The sequence below is a fragment of the Vidua chalybeata genome, chromosome 31, assembly GCF_026979565.1.
Source record: "Vidua chalybeata isolate OUT-0048 chromosome 31, bVidCha1 merged haplotype, whole genome shotgun sequence".
In the NCBI taxonomy this organism is placed as follows: domain Eukaryota; kingdom Metazoa; phylum Chordata; class Aves; order Passeriformes; family Viduidae; genus Vidua; species Vidua chalybeata.
Window position 1 is genome coordinate 190,210 of NC_071560.1, and position 20,820 is coordinate 211,029.

The 20,820-nt window shown below is 57.4% G+C and overlaps 1 protein-coding gene across 1 annotated transcript in view; it reads right to left on the reverse strand.

The window, feature by feature from the left end:
• LOC128801717 (zinc finger protein 850-like) overlaps window positions 1–20,820 on the reverse strand; it is a 102,916-nt gene that overhangs the window by 21,424 nt on the left and 60,672 nt on the right. The window contains exon 3 of the mRNA XM_053967765.1: window positions 3,627–4,383. Coding sequence (XP_053823740.1) covers window positions 3,627–4,383 — 757 coding nt within the window. The remainder of the gene's footprint in view (window positions 1–3,626; window positions 4,384–20,820) is intronic.

Sequence of the window (20,820 nt, forward strand, 5' to 3'; positions counted from 1 at the left end):
TATATAAATTGTTTGCAATATGTAAATTTTGCAATATATAAATATATATAATTTTTTTGTGTATAAAAGCGAGCGCTGGTCCAGGACGGTCAGGACGGACGGCGATGAGCATTCTCCAGAGCCCGGTGTTAGGATATCTGGTTTACTGGGGGGACCTCACGTGGAGCCCAAGGAGTGGTGGCAGGACAAGATAGTGAGAGAGGTCCAAGAGAACAGAGAGAGAAAAAGAAAAAGAAGAAAGAAAAAGAGGAAGGAAGGTGGACAAGGAGAGGATGGGATTCGCCTCCATGCCAGAGGGAAGGGGAAGGAGATCCCACCAATTCATCCCTGGCAGGACGGTGTTGGCAGCGGCATTGTCCTGCAGCCAGGGGCGAGGCTGGGCTGGGAGATGGAGCAGAGGAGAGGGGGAAAGGGGCAGCAATTCTTCCTCACCTGCCTCAAGTGTTCCACACCATCTTCTTTTAACTCACAGCCTCCTCCTTCTCCATCCAGACAAAGTTTGGGATTGACAATTCCTGGCTTGGGGGAAAAGCAAGGGGTGAGCACCTTGGTCCTGCTGCCCAGCTCGAGAAGTCACTGCCCTGTTCAGGGTCGGACAGGCCCAGACCCTGCTCATCTCCAGCCTCCCCCACCCCTCCAGGCTGCAGGGATCCCCCAGCTCCGGGATTGGCCCTTGCTGCTCTCCCCACTCCGATGCCAATCGGAACCCCAAAACCAATGTCCCCCAAACTGTTACCACTGCCCCAGCCGGTACAGAGAGATCGCCACAGGAACCCTCCACAATTCTCCAAAGGGACATCTGCATCTCACCTTTGGGGCAATGCAAGACCCAAACATCCCCTCCCCTGCATAAAAAGCCCTCCCAGAAACCCCCGATGGATTTGGGGCGAGCTCCCTCTCCCCATGCACCTGTGGGATCTGGGGGGGATCAATGCTGCCAGGGCCAGGGGAGCTGCAGCCTCAGCAGGCGGGTGAGAAAACCCTGTGGTTCTGCTGTGGCTCCTCCTCTTCCTCCTCCTGTTCCTGCTCCTCCTTTTCCCCACCCACCTCCACCTCTCTCCCTCCTCCTCCTCCTCCCTGCCCACCCCAGATCCCCCTTTCCCACCCACCTCTCCCCCACGCCTGCAGCACACCAGTGTTTGGGTGGAGGGAACCCCCCATGAGCCCCCCAGGGATGGGCAGGGGGCTTGGGGACCTGCCCAGGGCAGATCCATTCCCCCCCAGAGCCACAGGGAATCACTCCAGGGATCGAGCGATGGGGACACAATGGGATCCCCATGGAACTGCCCATTTTCTAACAAATCCCCACCTTTCCCTCCTGTCACCCATCCCTCCCCCAACCCAAAGACCCCTCCCAACTCAATCTGGGGTTCCCATTCCTCTCCTGCTCTCTCTGAATCCTCTTTTCCCCTGCTCTTCTGCCACTTCCCCATCGTCTCTCCCACCTCACCCCACACACCTATGCTTGGATTTCGGGGATCCAGGCCCCTCCTGCTCGGTCTGGGGGTGCCATCCCCCCTTTCCCTCAATTCAGGCAGCTCCTGGCTACTTTTTCCTGGGAGGAATCCCTGAATTTTTGGGACTTCTCGGCTGTAGCTTAGGAATGCAACAGCTCTGCCTGGCTTTCCCCGCCCTGCTGTGGCCCCTCAGCTGCCTGACACCCTGGGGGTGCTGGGATTTCTCTCCTGGGGACAAGGACATTCATCCCCTTCCAGGAGCCCAATGCCCCGCTGGGGCTCCAGGTCAGGGGTCCTTGAGCAGCTGCCCCAGAACCTCCGCCAGGGTCTCCCAGTGCAGCCGGAGCCGCTCGGCCTGGGCTCCCCAAAGGCCTCAGCAAGGCCCAAGTCCCTCCCAGGAACCCTCAACTCCCTCAAACCCAGCATCCCCCACATCCCCTGCCAGTTCCCCCCATGGCACCGGCCATGGCCGTGTCCCCACACGTCATTAACCATGCTCCACCATCTTCTCACCCATGGCTGTCTCCCCACGACCCTGCAGTGGCGGTGGGTTTTCGCGCAGACCATGCTTGCTTGTCTCGGCAACGGCGCTCGCTGGTCGGCAGCGCGGCTTCGCGGAGGCAGCGCTCTCTCTGTGCGGCTCCCAGGTGCTCCGCAGTGACTCTCTGCCTGCTCCGGCTGCTCCGTGCTGGCCGTGGCTCCACCTTGGGCGCCACTAGCGGCAGTGCGTTATTTTTCTTGGCTCCGGTCGGCTCCCGAGCGCCCGGCTTCGGCGCCTCGGCTTCTCATCAGGGCCGGTGCTTTTCCTCTACTCCCGAGTGCTTCTGCTGCCGCACTCCAGGGTGGGCTGGCTGTGCGTTGCCAACGGCGTGAGGGAAGAACAAAGAGATAGGAAATTCGTCCAAATCCGTCCACGTGGCGGCTGGATGCTTTATTGGCCGCGAGAGCTGTGATGGAGAAGTGGCGGCCCGCTCCCAACCTCGAGTGGATGAATCTGGCATCGGGGCTGGGGGGGAAGCAGGATGATATAGGGGGTGGGACAGGGAGGACGGAAAGTCCTCCCCGCCCAATGAATACAGACGCCGTGGTGATGACGTGGAGACAGCGACCAAACGGAACACGGCAGGGGCGGGCACGGGGCTTTGGGGCGAGTGGGACCGTGGGAATGGGGTGACGGGCACGGAATCCTCAGGAGTTGGCAGGGAGTGGTTACAAGAGTGACAGGGGGAAGCTCCAATGGCAGGCAGCCTGGAGCTAACCACAGTGGGGAGGGGAAACATGGGGGATGCATGAGGGTACACAGAACCAGCAAACTAACAAAGATCACAACACCTAATCTGAACCCAAACCCAGGATGCAACACCCCACCGTGTTTCCATCGCTGTCATTGTCCCCACGTCTCCATCCATTCCTGTGTCCCCCCATTTCCCCATGAATGGCCCCATCCCCCTCCATGTCCATGCATGCCCATGTCACTCTCCATGTCTGCGTCCCACTATGTTGTGTCCTACCATGACCACACCAATGTCTTAGTTCAATGTCTTTATTTTTACCTCAACATTGGATATTTTGAAGGGATGAAGAGAAATGAAAAGCAAATCAAGGCCAAAAGAAAAGGATCTCCGTGTCTGTGCCCGCTGAGGATCCACGTACTTGGGTTAGAAAGGAAGAACATTTTTTGGTGGAGTTTCCACCCCACTGTCTCCAAAATCTTGCTCTTTTCCCCACTTTTTCACCATTTGGCTGTGGAAGACACCCTTGGGCAATAGGAAATCAAAATGATGGAATCCCTGAAATTGGAAACGACCTCCAAGGCCATTCAGTATTCCTTGATGACACCAGCAGATAGGACTGAATGCAAAAGATGTTCTGGGGTTGAAAGTCAACAAATCCACTCTCCCCAAGGAATTCCCATTTTTGGTCTGTGTCCCGATGGATGCTCCTGCCCCTGAGTTCATCCAGGTGCCCACAGGGAGCCAGGACGATGTGGAGCACTCATCCAGGTGTCTTCCCAACGCGGATCACCAGGACCACGGATCACCAGGGCTCTGCACAACGGGGGGTACTGAGGAACATCCAGTGTGGATCCTCCCATGGAGGATGGAGCTGCAGAAGGGCGTGAAGCTCTTCCCGTACTCGGGGCATTCACAGGGCTTCCCTTAGTGGGGCCTCTGTTGGTGTTGGGTCAAGTCAGAGCTCCTGGAGAAGCTCTTCCCACATTGGGGACACCCGTAGGGCCTCTCCCCAGTGTGGATGCGCCGGTGGATGGTGAGGCTGGAGTTGTGCTTGAAGCCCTTCCTCCAGTCGGGGCAGCGGAAGGGCCTCTCATCTGTGTGAATCCGCCCGTGTAGGAGGAGATCGGAACTGGTCCGAAACCTCTTCCCACACTGGGGACACTCGTAGGGCCTCTCCCCAGTGTGGATGTGCTGGTGCTTTCTCAGGGCAGAGCAGCACCCAAAGCTCTTCCCACATTCCAAGCACTCAAAGGGCCGTTCCCCACTGTGGATGACCTGGTGCTCAAACAGCCTGGACCTCTCTCTGAAAGCCTTCCCACACCTCCCGCACTTGTAGGGCCGTTCCCCAGTGTGGATCCTCTGGTGCTGGATCAGGTTGGAGCTATCTCTGAAGCTCTTCCCACACTCCCCACACTTGTAGGGCCGTTCCCCAGTGTGGATCCTCTGGTGCCGGATTAGGCTGGAGCTCTGGCTGAAGCCCTTCCCACACTCCCCACACTCGTAGGGCTGTTCCCCAGTGTGGATCACCTGGTGCTCGATCAGGTGGGAGCTGTCTCTGAAGCCCTTCCCACACTCCCCACACTCATAGGGCCGTTCCCCAGTGTGGATCCTCTGGTGCCGGATCAGCTTGGAGCTCCAGCTGAAGCCCTGCCCACATTCCAAGCACTTGTGTGGCTTCTCCCTGCCATGAGCCTTCTCCACCTGCTCCGAGCTCCGGCTGGATCTCCAGCCGCCTTCCTGGCTCAGGGGGGCTCTTTCCTCCCCGCAGCTCCCTGGGCTGGGTTTGCAGCCACTCCCCGGGCAGGATCTCTGGGGCTTCTCCTCCTCCTCCATCCAGCTACGCCCTGGCAACGACAAATCCTGGTTTGGGGAAAAAACAAGAGGAGAGCACCTTGGACTGGAGGTTCCTCCTTGCCCAAGTTCATCTCAGGAAGTCAATGGGAATCTTGTGCCTGGAAGAACCTCCAAAACACCAAGATTCAAGCCAGAAATCCTGCAAACTTCAAGACACAGATCAAAAACTCCCCAAACATCACAACTCAGCAAAAACCTCCTCCAAAAGATAAAGATTCAGCTGCCACATAAAACCAAAGCACCAACATTTAGCCCAAGCAAGCTCAGAAACACCAAGATTCACCCCGTGAAAATCGTGGATCCCCCTCCTGTCACCTGCTGCATGTGGGGGGAGCAGCGCTCCTGGGGCTGGGGGGAGGCTGCAGATACAGGGAGGGGTGGAACCTTGTGCTGCTTCCTGTTTCTCCTCCTCCTCCTCTTGTGTCTCTGCTCTTCCTCCCACTCCTCTTCCTCCTGCTATTCCTCCTTCTCCTGCACAATCCCACCTTGTCCTGCCACGTGCAGCGTTTGACCATTTTGTTTTTCAATCCTGCTTCTCCTTCCCTTCTCCTCCTGCCCCCAGGCCCAGCACCCACTGCCGGCTCCCTCTTCCCCCCAAACCCACAGCATCCCAGCGCAGGGGCAGGGATGGAGCTGGGGCAGGTCGGGCTGGGGCAGCGCTGGGCTCTCGGCCGCCTCTGCCCGCACTCGGTCCCCAGTGCAGCCACTCCCACCTCCCCAAATTCCCCTCGCGGGGGGCGCTGGGGCCGAGGGGGGGGCGCAGGTGGGGTCCAGGTGGGGAAGGCTGGGAGCTGCGAGTCTGCCTGGCTACTGGTGAGTCATCAGCGCCGCGCGCTCTCATTGGCTGAGCTCTGCCTGAGGGCTGGGGCTGCAGCAAAGAGGGGACACCCTGCTCCAGGGGGGATCTCCCGCAAACGGGGCACCCCCATGAAAGGAACAAGAGGAAAGTGTCTTTACAAACAGATGCTGTCAATCTGCTCAGAGATGGGGCCAGGGACCTGTTCATAAGGAAGTGACAGGAGAAGCCATCGGTTTCAGAAAATGTTATCAATTGATGACACAGACTGCTGCTCAGCCAAGGTCCTGCTCAACTCATGAACTTGCAGAAGAACAACAAAGCCTTAACACAGCCATGAATATCGTTTGCTATACAATAGTGGGGTGCATATGAAGGGGGTATGTAGCAGGTGGATTGGGAAGTCTGTAGCTCTCAAGTATTTCAGCCAGTGGGGAAAGGGAGAGGGAGATGTGGCCAGGAGAATTAGCATGAAAAGGAGGCTGTGTCCTCCCACAATGGGAGAGATCCCATGGGCAATGTCCCATGGCCTCTCCCATTTTTAGGAATGAAATTACTTTTACAGGCTCCTCTGTCTGCTTTCTGGACAGAAACCTCTGCTGATGTCAATTTTTCCGCACACCCTGGGGCTCATCCGGAATTCCTTCCACCGTCCGGCCGGGCGGGCAGGGAGTGCAGCTGAAGGTGCCTCACCCACTTTGGATGATTGGCTCCCTTGGCTGGCGGCGGCATCGGGGATTGATTGGGGACCCGGCAGTGACCAGGAGACAGACGAGTGACACATCAGGGTGGGCTGCGAAGAGGCAGCAGGGAGAGAGCACTGAAAATCTTATCCATGAGTGCACTGGGATCTTCGGGGAGTGAACATGGCAGGGCACCCATTTAGGGGAGAAAAGGGAAAGCCAGGGAGGGGTCCTGGCCAAAGGGATGATGAGCACAACATGTCTCTGAAGGGTCCCCTGGGAAAATGTTGAGGTCGTTTGCACATTTCCCCACAGGTAATTAAGGACACGCACACCCAGGGGGGCAATAAGGGAAGTGGAGAAGGGATTTGGACAACAGGGGATGGATGGTGTTGGTGTGCTGGGAAGGGATCGGGTGAAGGGGAGTGTGCAGCAATATGGGGAAGGCAAGAAGTAGCAGGAGGAATCAATGTGGCAAGAAAAAGGATGATGGAAAAGAGGAGGAAGAGAAAAACACAGAGCACTGAGATGTTTTTCAGCACTGTTTTATGCTCAGAATTTGCCAGCTGATCCAGGTCCTCTCCATCCCCGGTTTCCAGGACAGGAAAGGAAGGAGGTCAGGATGTCAGGGGGTTTCTCTGCGGTGGGCAGCGGCAGCACCGGGTGCAGAGCTGCGGGACCGGGAGCACGGGCTGGGGGCCTGTGGGGAGCTGCGGGGCCGGGCCAGGGCTGTGAGGCAGCCGGGGCTCAGCACCGGGCGCTGCCTGACCCCACCAGCCCTGGGCAGGGCTGGCACTGGACCCCGGCCCCCAGGAGGCTGCGGGACGCCCCGGCCGCTGCCCGGCCCCGGGGAGCTGCCAGCCCTGCCCGCCGGGGGGGCCGCGTTTGGACACTGCGGCAGGACAGGGACCGGCTCTGCCATACGGGCTCTGGAGGGGACCCTGAGCACAAGCAGGAAAACAAAGGACCAGCTGGGAAATGCAGAGTGTACATGCAAGGATCAGGATTTTCTATTAATCATTTGTTTGGGTCGCTGGAGAAAGGAAAGATTTTGCAGAAAGCTCAGCAGCTCTCAGAGGATGAGCACCCACAGGCACTGAGCGGGGCTGCAGGAGTGGCAGAAGAAGGCCCTGGAGCACTTGGGCACAAAGGCACAGCAGCTGAATGCAAGGAGGGAAGAGCAAAAGGCCAAGCTGAAGGCAAAGGCCATGGCACAGTTCCTACAGCCCCTCAGGGATCAACCCCAGGGCCCAAGGGGGCCCCAGCACCCAGGGGACGGGGTCGGCCACAAGCACCTGGCAGAGGCATTGCCCTCCTGGGCAGGGGAGAGCCCACCCAAACAGCCCCTGGCAAGGAGTCAGGGCTGGAAACCAAGATGCCATGGGTACGGCTTTTGCCTTTGGCTTTGGCAAGAAGAAGAGCCAGACCCAGGGCCGATATTCAATTGTCTCCCTTGCAATTCATCTTGGCAATTCCTTCCCCTGGTAATTCTCCACCTAGTGCAGGCTGGAGATAAGGGATGTACATTTAAGGCAGTCTGCGGCCAGAATCCTGTCTCTTGTGAAATCTCTGCTGTTATGAACAGTTTCCACAAGTTCCCCAGAGACATGGGCAGGGCTTTCCTCGTTCCCATAGCAACACTAAAAGAAACTACTAACTCTAGCTAAGTACCGATATTATAATGCTAATTAGCTAATTACTCTGTTTCTTTTCTCTAAACTACCTGGGGATAACTGGCCTCCCACCACTCGATGCTGCCATTCTGGGACTAACATGCAAATAAAAACCCCTTAGGATCATGAGAGTATTTTTAAGAGGTAAAAAGGAATATAAATCAAAAACTGAACACAGTAGAGGAGTCTAGACAAATGCCCTAGCTGAGGAAGAGGGAAACACATCCCCTGACTGGCTTTTAACCGTCGCCATCACCTAAGAAGGAACAGACTATATTAGGCTCTGAGAAGCAGCAAGACAGAGAGAGAGCCCTGGTGCTGCCACCAGGGAAGGAGCGGGGACAGCTGTTGTTCTGGACTTCAGCAACAGGCACGCCACGCCTCCTCACCCTCTGGCCACCGGTGTGCCACAAGGAAAGAAGAAGGGACAGCTGCTGCTCTGGGCTTCAGCGACAGGCTCTGCACACCTCCTTCCTTTCGGCCAGCTGGGAAAGCTACGACCACGGGGGCGAGCTCTGTGTCGAGCCCCCTGCCCAGCTGATCTTTTTAATAAAGAGCTGGACATTAATAAAGGCATTAGCCCTGTTCATTTCACTGCCAGAATGAGGCACAGGGTTGCTGCCGTCTCCCTGCTGCCTCCCGTGCCACCCTGTCCTCTCCTTGTGTTGGGACTGGCCACCCCAGCACGAGCCCAACCCACTCCCCCGTTCCACGAGTCCCTGACCCCAGTTCTATTCCCAGTAGTCATGGCTGTTCCAGTGCTGTTTTAATACCTCAAAATGGCGACGGCCTCGTGGCCGGTCGCCACATTTTACAAAATGGCGCCTCCTCCTCACCCCCTCGGGTTCCCGCCACTGTAACAGCTCCGCCCCCTCCGTCGGTTGCCGCCCCCGCGTCGGGTCCCGCCCCCCATCACGCGTCGATTTCGGTGACGTCGGGACCCTCCCATCCTGCCTCCTTGACCACGCCCCTGGGTGGGCCCCTGGTGGGTGGGACAGGCCTGCCGGAAGGCCACGCCCCGGTGGGTGGGTCAGGCCACGCCCCGGTGGGTGGGTCAGGCCACGCCCCCTCTCCTGCCGCTCCCGGTTCCCACGCTGCCGGAACCGAAAGTAGGCCCAGCCGGAAGCAGGCCATCTTGGCCTGCAGGGTCTCCCGGCACCGGGACCCACCGGCAAGGGAGAGGCTCCGCGCCCTAGCCCGTCCTGCCTCATCCTCGGAAGAGGATGAGGACAGTGACAACCCCCGGCCCACAACCAAGCCGGGGGAGGGCTGGGCCCGGATCCGGGCTGAGGCCATCAAGGATGGGGACCTAGATCTCGCAAGGAATCTAGGTCCATTTGCGGCACCAATTGTGCATAAGAGGGGAAAAGAGCCGAGGTGGGAACAGTTACCATACGTGGAAGTGAAGGAGTTGAGGAGAGCCGCAAAAGATTATGGGAGAAATTCTCCCTTCTTTAAAAATGTTTTAGACCTTACCTTTTCGGGACATTCCCTTGTACAACATGACCTTCGCTATATAGGGAAGGCCCTGCTGTCCCCCACAGAATTCCTTCTGTGGGAGATACATTGGAAAAAATTGATTAAGCCTCTCCTAACAAAGTATGATCTCAGGGAGGTGTTAGGAGACGGCGAGGAGCGCCTTGAAGCTTTGGCAGGGGAGGGGGAATTTAGCAGACCTGAGGACCAAATCCTCCTCCCCGAGAATTTGTTAAGTGACATAAGGGACGCTGGGAAGGAGGCACTGCTGAAAATCCCCGATGGTACCACCCCCCTCCAAAACTTTTCATCAGTTCTTCAAGGCCCTGATGAAACTTTTATCAAGTTCGTGGACAGGTTAAAGGAGGCCATCGACAGGCAAATTGAGAACGTCGGGGCCCGAGAAGAACTCTGCGAAAGATGGCCCTGACCAATGCCAACCCGGAGACCAAGAAGATCCTGAGAGCTCTTCCCCAGGATCCGGAGCCTACCATCGCTAAGATGGTAGAGGCGTGCACCAAGGCGACTTCGATGGAGCAAACAGTGGCATTTGCGGTGAGCAAAGGGGTGGGGGAGGCAATGGTAGACCTGATGAACACTCGCTGTTTCGGCTGCGGCCAGTTGGGCCACATCCAAGCGAACTGCCCACACTGGCTGCCAGATAGGTCTTACCACCCTTACAACCCCTCCCCGAGACCAACATACAGGAATCCCCGCTTCCATCGGCCGGGAAACGGAAGGCAGAACGCGAGGATGGGCCGCGCCATGACACCAAATGGCCCGTCCCAGCGCCCGGGGCTGCCATCTCTCCCGGAGAACCACTGCCCCAGCGGTACACTTCTCTGGACATCTGCAGCCAGGAGGATGGGCTCCGGCTCCTCAGAAGAACCAGGCAACTGAACTGCGCCTGTCGCCAAGTCCTCCGGACCAGCCTTCACGTCATGTTTCCAGATGAGGACTTGGTTCGTGTCCCGGCGGGATTCCTGCCACCGCCCTACTGTGACCACCCCACCACTGTCTTGCTGTTAGGAGACACCGCCAACACGCTGGATGACCTCACCATCATCCCAGAGGTTGTCTACTTCGAGCCGGGGACAGAGCTCACCGTCTCCATGGTGTGTTACCAGCCTCTGTTCTCATTGCCTAAGGGGTCTCCTTTAGCCCTCTGTTACATCCTACATGTCCACACGGAAGACACCGGCATGGACCTTTCAACAGACCTTTCTTCGGATTTGGACTCTTCAGCCTTTCTTGTACAAAACGTAAGCAGACAGAGACCTATTATTAAGACTTCTTTGGTTTTACAGGGAAAGTCCATCTCACTCGACCTGATGGCAGACACCGGCGCGGATGTCACCATCATTCCCCAGGCAGAGTGGCCTCGCGACTGGGAGCTGGTGTCCCCTTGTGGCACAATCTCCGGCGTGGGAGGTGCTGTCAATTCCCGCCGGAGCAAACATCTGGTATGTGTGGAGGGGCCGGAGGGTCAAGTTGCCACGATTAGGCCTTTTGTGGTAGCTTCCAACATCAAATTGTTAGGTAGGGACGTTTTGTCCCAATGGGGTGCCCGACTTGACATCCCTAGTCCTGCGTGGGATTTTTAGTCTGGGCCACTGCAGAGTGCACCTCCCCACCGCTCAATTGGAAAACAGACACACCGGTGTGGGTGGACCAGTGGCCCTTACCATCTGAAAAATTAAAGGCGCTCAGTGAACTTGTGGAGGAGCAGGTGCACCTGGGGCATTTAATACCTTCCACCAGCCCCTGGAACACGCCTGTCTTTGTGATTAAAAAACCCGGCAAAGACAGGTGGCGCCTGCTCCAAGACCTGCGCAGGGTTAATGATGTCCTCGAAGATATGGGCCCCTTGCAACCAGGCCTTCCGTCTCCCTCCATGCTGCCCCGGGATTGGCAGCTTGCAATCCTCGACATCAAGGATTGCTTCTTTAACATCCCTTTGTATCCCGGAGATGCTCCCAGATTCGCCTTCTCGGTTCCCTCCATCAACCGAGGAGAGCCATATAAACGCTATCAATGGACCACTCTGCCCCAGGGATTGAAAAATTCCCCTGTGCTCTGCCAAACCTTTGTGGCTCAGGTCCTTTCCCCGGTTCGTCGCCTCTTTCCCGAGGCAATCTTTTTGCACTACATGGACGACATTTCAATTTGCGCTGCTGATGCGAAATACCTGCGAGCAGCATTGGAAAAGACAATAAAGACCATCAAGGACTCAGGATTCCAAATTGCGGAGGAGAAGATCCAGCTGTCGTCCCCCTGGAAATATTTGGGCTTCCTAATCACAGGAAGGACCGTCGCGCCCCAGTCCCTCACCATCAAGGACAACCCTCAAACCCTGCGGGACTTGCAGCAGCTCTGCGGCACCATCACGTGGATCCGACCGCTCCTAGGACTCACCACAGAGGAGCTGTCGCCGCTGTTCCACCTGCTGAAAAGCGACGGCGACCTGGCATCCCCACGCCATCTCACCCTGGATGCCCGTGAGGCCCTGGAGAGAGTCGCGGCTGCCATCAAGTCCCGCCAGGCACATCGGGTAGTGCGGTCCCTCCCCATCAACTGTGCCATCTTAGGTAAGTCCCCGAACTTACATGCCCTCCTATTCCAGTGGGACAACAGCCAGAGGGACTCACTCCTGATCATCGAGTGGTTGTTCCTCCCACACCAGCCCGCAAAAACAGTGACACCTTTTCTGGAATTGATGGCAAAACTTATTATCAAGGCCCGCCAGCACCTCCGGACCCTCGCAGGGTGTGACCCAGCATGCATCTACTTAACATTAAATTTGGACCAATTGGATTTCCTCTTACAAACAAATGAAAAATTACAGATTTCGGTAGACAGCTATCCTGGTCAAATTTTAATACATTATCCCAAACACAAACTTTTTAAAGACACCTTGTGTTTGGCCCCAAAATCCTACAAAAGTAAGATTCCATTGAAAGGTGCTCTCACGGTGTTCACCGATGGGTCAGGTAGATCCCACAAGTCAGTGATCACCTGGAAGGACCCGGACAGTCAGAAGTGGGAGTCTGACGTCCAAATAGTTCAGGGTTCCCCCCAGATCACTGAGCTTGCAGCAGTCATGAGAGCCTTCAAAAAATTTCAACAACCTTTCAATCTCGTCACTGATTCGGCATATGTGGCCGGGATAGCAGAAAGGGCTGAACATGCCCTGCTCAAAGAAATTCACAACAAAGTATTGTACGGATTGCTCTCAAAACTCATTTGGCTCATCTCACACGGGAAGCAACCGTATCACATTCTTCATGTTAGGTCACACACAGACCTGCCCGGTGACATCACTGAGGGAAACCGGAGAGCAGATGCCCTGGCGATGCTGGCCACCTCGACCTCTGTAAACCCTACAGTTCTAAGACCCACCTTGCCAGATGTCCACATGCAGGCTAAGATGAGCCACGCCTTTTTCCACCAGAATGCTCCGGCACATTGCCGTCAGTTTAAAATCTCCAAGGAGCAGGCGCGGGCCATCTTAGCCACATGCCCCAATTGCCAATCCCACGCCTTACCATCCTTAGCGACGGGGGTTAACCCTCGGGGATTGGGGGCATTGGAAACCTGGCAGACGGACATAACACACTTTCCCTCCTTTGGGCAGCTGAAGTACATCCATGTGTCTGTAGACACGTTCTCGGAGGCAGTGTTTGCCTCCACCCACACGGGGGAAAAAACAAAGGATATCATCAAACACTTACACATGGCTTTCTCCACCTTGGGTGTCCCTAAAACGATCAAAACAGATAATGGACCAGGGTTTGTGTCCAAACAATTCATGGAATTCGTGCAACAATGGGGCATTGACCATATCACAGGTATCCCGCACAACCCTACAGGACAATCAATTGTGGAGAGAAAACATCAGGAAATCAAAAAATTATTAGAGCAGCAGAACGATTTGGCCCTCACCACAAGCCCTGTAGAGAGGTTGTGCAAAGCCCTATATGTTCTCAATTTCATGAACTGTTCGGACCGCGAGCCAAACCCCCCGATACTACGCCACTTTCACAATAACACCAGGGCGCAGTTGAAAGAAAGACCACCAGTGCTCGTTAAAGACCCTGAGTCCAGGAACATCAAAGGTCCATACCCTCTGATAACGTGGGGGAGAGGGTATGGCTGTGTCTCCACAGAACAGGGCCCCAGGTGGATCCCAGGCAAGTTTATAAAACCATACCGGGAAGACATCGTGAAGGAAAGCCACCCCCCGGACCACTCCCCCGAGACAACAGCTCCAGCGGATACCACCGTCACCTGGAGTCGGAGGAAAAGGAAGGGAAGCAGACCCATCGACACCGCCACAAGGACTTTGATAACTAATCGATACTTCCCACCGGCTTAGACAGTTTTACCCCCTGACCCCATCCCCAACCATTCCTTACCCTTTCCCGTCCTACCACTTTCCTCGCCCCCCTTACCCTCACACCTGACCCCACATTTTTTCTGTTTCAATGTTAATTTAAACGGGGGAGGATGGGGATTTGAAGAGACCTTGGTCTTATTCTCTTTTTGTATGTTTGAGTTATTAGATTACCGACCACCCAGATGGCAATTACATCAGCCAGAACACCCCGCAGCGACCGGCTTCCTGCAGCTGCCTTCCTCACCATCTTATGGCTCCACCTGGCAGGAAGCTGGATCGTGCCACAGCCCAAGGAAAACGTCTGGGTCATGCTGGCAAAGTCTATAGGACAAGAACAGCTTTGCATGGCCATGGGCAGTGTAGACAATCCGTTGTCTACATGCCTGGTGGGAGTCCCCCTGTCTGAAAATGATTTTCCGTTCACGGGGATGAAACTCAACCCGGCGGACTCCTGGATGGGTTGGATGAGGACACTACCACAGGCACCACAGGAACCCCAGGAACCCCAGGAATTGGACCTACTGGGGTCCACAAGGGCCCACTTTTGTATTCGGTTTTATACTAAGGCCCCACAAACAAAACCAGGGCAAAACATCAAAGACGTAACACCAGCAAATAGAAAATACATCAGTGAGTGGTGCAATTACACAAGCCCTGTGTTGTCCAAGTCCTTCCCATTCCCTAAGGAGCTCCCTCGGGGTGTGTTTCTCATCTGTGGGGACAGGGCGTGGGCTGGGATCCCCTCCAATAACAAAGGGGGTCCCTGTAGCCTTGGCAAGCTTACGACGCTAACCCCCAATAAAACCCAAATTCTGGACTGGAAGAAGAAAAGTCAATTGGCACGCAAAAAGCGATCGTATGGTGAATTTGACCCAAATTGCGATTCCGAAATTTATGATTGGAGTGAGGGAAAGAGGGTCGCCACTTCTATTTTTCTACCATGGTATGCGGCAGCGAAAGCCCTCGGTGAGATTTCTCACCTGGGGTGTTGGATGAGTAAGCAGGCCAACGCTACGTCTGCCACGTTATCAGACCTCTTGGCAGAGGAAGAGACCACCAGGCACGCCACCTTACAGAACAGAGCGGCCATCGATTTTCTGCTGCTCGCCCACGGCCATAGCTGCGAGGACTTTGAGGGGATGTGCTGCTTCAATCTGACATCGAAGAGCACATCCATCCAAGCCAACATCCAGTGGATCCAGGCGTTAGTCAAAGACTTAAAGACTGAAACCAGGGCTGTGGACGCTGTGAATAAGACCTTCTCCCAGTGGGGTGTTCCTGGGTGGGCCGGGCCAATCGTCAAAGGTTTAATTTGGGTTTTGATTATTATTTTCTTAATTTCTGTAGCCTTAAATATCTTTAAGAAAAGGTTAACGAGGAACTTGGGGAATGTTTTTTTAATAAATCAGAAAGGGGGAGTTGTGGGAGGGGTTCCTGCTCTCCCTTGGGAGGCAGCAACAGTTTAGAAAAAGGTTGCCAATCAGCTGCTGCTCTCCACCCCAGAAGAGCTGTCCATCAATGTTTAGCATACTCCCCAGTTCCAGAAAGTTCAGTTATTCTGTTGTCCCCACTGGCTCCTGTTAGAATACCACTCCTCCTCTGTACCCTGATTAGTTCTCTGTATGTCACCCCACTCTGTCTTCCCCCTTTACCCGTTGCCCGTTGGCTGTTTTGTACCCTAACCACTCCCACTTCTTTGCCCTTAATACCCAGCCCCGCCTTTCCTCGGGGTTCCCGGAGTTCGCTCCCTTCTGGAGAGTTCGTGTTCCTCGTTTCACCCTCCCGTTCCTGCGACGCTCCTGAAATAAAGCCTCTAGGAATAAAGCCACTTCGGAGCCCTCTCGTCCTTACGGTGGAGCTATCCGGGTCCCGCCACCTCCTCCCCGCGGCCCGGCCCTCTGAGGGTTTTCCCCTGGACAGGCTGGGCACCCGGGTGAAGCCCGGAGGACTTGTATTTTAATACATTAATTTAATACATTTAATACATTAATGTAATTTAATACATTTTCTTGTATTTTAATACACAGGGGGGTGGCAGAGAGGACAGCAGTGGGGACAGGGGCTGGCAGAGGGGACAGCAGTGGGGACAGGGGGTGGCAGAGGGGACAGCAGTGGGGACAGGGGGGTGGCAGGGGGTGGCAGAGGGGACAGCAGTGGGGACAGGGGGTGGCAGGGGCTGGCAGAGCGGACAGCAGTGGTGGCAGGGAGGTGGCAGAGGGGACAGCAGTAGGGACAGGGGGGTGGCAGAGGGGACAGCAGTGGGGACAGGGGGGTGGCAGGGGGTGGCAGAGGGGACAGCAGTGGGGACAGGGGGGTGGCAGGGGGTGGCAGAGGGGACAGCAGTGGGGACAGGGGGTGGCAGGGGGTGGCAGAGGGGACAGCAGTGGGGACAGGGGGTGGCGGGGGGGACAGCAGTGGTGGCAGGGGGGTGACAGAGGGGACAGCAATGGGGACAGGGGGTGGCAGAGGGGACAGCAGTGGGGACAGGGGGTGACAGAGGGGACAGCAATGGGGACAGGGGGTGGCAGAGGGGACAGCAGTGGGGACAGGGGGGTGGCAGGGGGTGGCAGAGGGGACAGCAGTGGGGACAGGGGGGTGGCAGGGGGTGGCAGAGGGGACAGCAGTGGGGACAGGGGGTGGCAGGGGGTGGCAGAGGGGACAGCAGTGGGGACAGGGGGTGGCGGGGGGGACAGCAGTGGTGGCAGGGGGGTGACAGAGGGGACAGCAATGGGGACAGGGGGTGGCAGAGGGGACAGCAGTGGTGGCAGGGGGTGACAGAGGGGACAGCAGTGGGGACAGGGGGGTGGCAGAGGGGCCAGGGGGGTGGCAGGCGGTGGCAGAGGGGACAGCAGTGGTGGCAGGGGGTGACAGAGGGGACAGCAGTGGGGACAGGGGGTGACAGAGGGGACAGCAGTGGTGGCAGGGGGGTGGCAGAGGGGACAGCAGTGGGGACAGGGGGTGACAGAGGGGACAGCAGTGGTGGCAGGGGTGACAGAGGGGACAGCAATGGGGACAGGGGGTGGCAGGGAGGTGACAGAGGGGACAGCAGTGGGGACAGGGGGTGGCAGGGGGGTGACAGAGGGGACAGCAGTGGTGGCAGGGGTGACAGAGGGGACAGCAATGGGGACAGGGGGTAGCAGGGGGGACAGCAGTGGTGGCAGGGGGTGGCAGAGGGGACAGCAGTGGTGGCAGGGGGTGACAGAGGGGACAGCAGGCGGGGGGTGGCAGAGGGGACAGCAGTGGGGACAGGCGGTGGCAGAGGGGACAGCAGTGGTGGCAGGCGGTGTCATGGGGAAGGAGAGGCCAACAATGGACGGAGGGGCAAAGGGGCCCCCTTGAGGGCACGGGGCCACCGCAGGAGGCCACCGGTGCCACTCGGTGCCCGGCACCTCCCGTGTCCCCTCCCCAGCCGCGGGAGGTGACGTTTGGCGTGCTGGCCACCCTGGACAAGGTGGTGGTGGCCGTTCTGACCCCCAGAACGTGCCCGAAGTCCCCGTGCTCAGACGTGAGGAGCGTCGTCTGGCACCTCCGCAGGACCCTGCGGCATGGCAGTGCCACCTCCCTGGGCCAGGCCCCGGCCACCCTTGGGGCCAACCCGGGGCCACCTGGGCCAGTGTGAGAGCCGTGGCCGAGGCCTGGCGAGAGTCAGTGGCCATGCTCTGGAGGAGCTGGGAACGGCTGGGTCAGGAGGCCGCGAGATCCGCAACGCCTGTGAGGACGCGGCCACCGCCCCGGGCCAGGATGGGCGGGACGGGGAGGTGGTCTCGGGGAGATGAGGAGGTGGCCACCAACAACACCGTGGTGGCCACCAGCCAGGCGAGGGCGGCCACCAGGAGAGAACAGCGTGTAGAGGTGGTCCTGGGGCTGCTGGAGCGCTTGGTGGAGACGTGTGACAAAGGCACCGCGTTCACCTGTGTCACGATCTGCTTATTGCGGGGTGTCGTGATGGTTCTTTTCACCAATCCCAAAAATGCAAAAAAGGCAAACAACAAGGGACTATCAGTTAATCACAACAAATGCACCTTTATTAGGGGCCAAAACAGTAAATGCGATAGTGGGGATAGGAAAGGAGATAAAAGGATAGAGAGAGAGAGAGAGAGAAGAGGGGTATGGGAATAGCTACCAACACAGGCGAGATCCTCAGTGGTCCGGACGATGGGGATTCGTCTGTCGTGTCGGGGAAGTCTTCGAAGTTCTGGTCGACTCGGGGGTCCAGTTATAGTCCACAGAGTAAAGAGGGGGGAACAAGTGTAACAATGAAAGTCCACTGTAATCGCCACGAGGGAACAGGTGAGTCCACAGAAACCACCAAAGCAAGACGAATCCAATGAAGAATAAGTCCATTGAAATTACTGAAGGGAAACAGGTCATGTCATTAGTGGTCAGACCACCAATTTCCCCTCCTCCCTGTAGTAGGGGTCTCAGTCTCAGTCCTTGGGAGGAGGGTTCTCATTCTTTGTTTGTCACAGTGGTAACGAGGCAGATGAGGGGTCTTCAATGAAGGACCACGGGAGTCACCCCAAAAGTTCATTCGGCTTAAGAACGGAGATTAGAAGAGAAGCAGGCCGCGCATCAGGCGGTCCCGTGCTGGGTCCATGTCAGGTCTTGGCCAAGTCCTTGCCAACTCCTTGCCAAGTTCTTACCAGGCCTTGTTCAGAACAGCCAGCATGACGGTTCAGTGGTTCCACCTGCACTGTGTCCTGTTCTAAGCCAGAACTGCAGTGGGGGAAGGGATTCTTTCTCGCGGCAATCGAAAAGCAAAATGGAAAATGAGGGGCTTCAGACGGGCTCTTACAACCTGGGACGTGCAGCGCCGGCTCAGGGCCATGGAGGCCACCCTGGAGCAGATAAAGAAGGCGTCCCCCGATGTCCCCAAGGCCTCGGCGGCCAGAGCAGTGGAGGCCAAGCGGATGTGGGAGGCCAGCACCAGGCTGTTCACGTGTCAGCTGCAGGGAGTGCTTGGGGACATCGACGACTTCCTCTTCAGTCCCTATGGTGGCCGCGGTGGCCCCGGTGGCAGAAAGCCATTGAGGACATCCCAAGGCTGCTGCGGGGACAGTGATGTCACTGCTGTGATGTCATCGGGGCAGTGACATCACTGGGGAGAGTTGGGGATGCTCGAGTGCCTCGAGCTCCGAGTGTCAACAAGAGCTTCCCAAGTGCCACCAGCCCCCCAAGTGCCACCAGCCCCTCAAGTGTCACCAGCCCCTCGAGTGCCACCAGCCCTTTGTGTCACCAAGAGCTTCCCAAGTGCCACCAGCTCCCCAAGTGCCACCAGCTCCAAGTGTCACCAAGAGCTCCCCAAGTGCCACCAGCCCCTCGAGTGCCACCAGCCCCTCGAGTGCCACCAGCCCCTTGTGTCACCAAGAGCCCCTTGAGTGCCACCAGCCCCTCGTGTCACCAAGAGCTCCCCAAATGCCACCAGCTCCTTGAGTGCCACCAGCTCCTCAAGTGCCACCAGCTCTCCCCAAGTGCCACCAGCCCCTCGAGTGCCACGAGCTCCTTGTGTCACCAAGAGCCCCTTGAGTGCCACCAGCCCCTCGTGTCACCAAGAGCCCCTTGGGTGCCACCAGCTCCTTTTCTCACCAAGAGCTCCCCAAATGCCACCAGCTCCTTGAGTGCCACCAGCTCCTCAAGTGCCACCAGCTCTCCCCAAGTGCCACCAGCCCCTTGAGTGCCACCAGCTCCTTGTGTCACCAAGAGCCCCTTGAGTGCCACCAGCTCCTTTTGTCACCAAGAGTTCCCCAAATGCCACCAGCTCCTTGAGTGCCACCAGCTCCTCGTGTGACCAAGAGCCCCTCAAGTGCCACCAGCCCCTCGGGTGCCACCAGCTCCAAGTGTCACCAGGAGGTTCCCAAGTGCCACCAGCCCCTTGGGTGTCTGTTGCATGCTGGGATTGGGTTTTAGGGGTCCTTATTTTTGTTAGCTAGTCGAGTCCTGTGTACCCCCGTGCTTCCCCCGTGTCGTTCCCCCCCACACTGTTTCTAGCCCCATGCTGCCTGCCGTTGGATTTTACACCCCCTGCCGCTCCTGTGGCCACTCCCCCGTCCGGCCCCGGGAGCCCCCGTGTCCACCGCCCCATCCCCACGATCCCACTCAGCCCGAGGCTCGGTGTTTGCCTCTGCGCTGTCCCGGTTGGTCGCTGTCCTACCTCATCACCGCGGCACCCACACGGATTGGGGGAGGAACGTCTGCCCTCCCTATCACATCCCTATATCATCCCGCTCCCTCCTGGGTCCCAGGGCCATTTCCCCCACGTGGAGTGGGAAGCGCGGGTGGCTACCCCCCTCACCGCAGCTCTCCGTGACAATAAAGCCTTCCTGCCTTCCTCGTGGGTGATTTGGACATTCTTTCCCTCTTTACCTCGGACCCTCGCATGGGTGATGGAACCTGGCAGACCCCGGCTGGCGTGCCGGCGGCAGCGGCACGCGGGAGAGAAGCGGCGGACCCGGAAGTCCGGGCGGGGGCGGCGCCAAAGGGCGTCAGAGCTGCCCTGAACTTGGGAGAAAGAGTGCAACGCTGCAAATGTCACCTAACAATAGGGCCTGAGCTGGCGGAGTAGCCCTGCGCAGGCGGAGACTCACCACGAAGCACCGGGAGCCGCGCCGAGAGCCGTCGCCGCTGGCGTGTGGCCGCGCTGCTGATCAAAGGGCACTGCCACTGAGCTGAGCGTGCGCAGTCCATGCGGAGCGCTGCCGGCCAGGCGCAGAGCTGCGATGGAACTGTGCTTTGTGTTAGAATGAAAACGGGAGAGAGGACTCTCCAAAGTAGGTCAGTGAACTCTCCGCCACCCACACAGTGGCACGCAGTGCCGCCTGTGTGGGAGTGGAAGTGAATCTCTTCACAGCCACGAAGAGCCAAAGAAGAGAAGCTTCCCAAGACTGAGGACCCTGGTGCCTGCTTTTTGTTTGCAGAGATCCCGGTTTGGAGAGTACTTGGCAATGGGAGGGTACCCGGGCTATACTGTCCTTCGCTTGGGTGGGCTTTGCCGCGCTTCCAAGGGTACGGACACGCAGCACGCAGCGTGAAACGGCGGTCGCCAGGGTCTTCTGTGTTTTTTGGTTTTCTTTCCCACTTTTTCTGCACCAGGGGTGAGGTTGTGTGGGTAGAAGTAGCACGGGGACCGTGCTATCTGCCGACCAGAAGGAATTTTATACCCTACTTAAGGGAACTCTATTGGTGAAGGGCCCCTACCCCAAAAGTTTGGTTAAACAGTTTGTAAGGCGGTTATACTTTTCCTTCCCACGCGT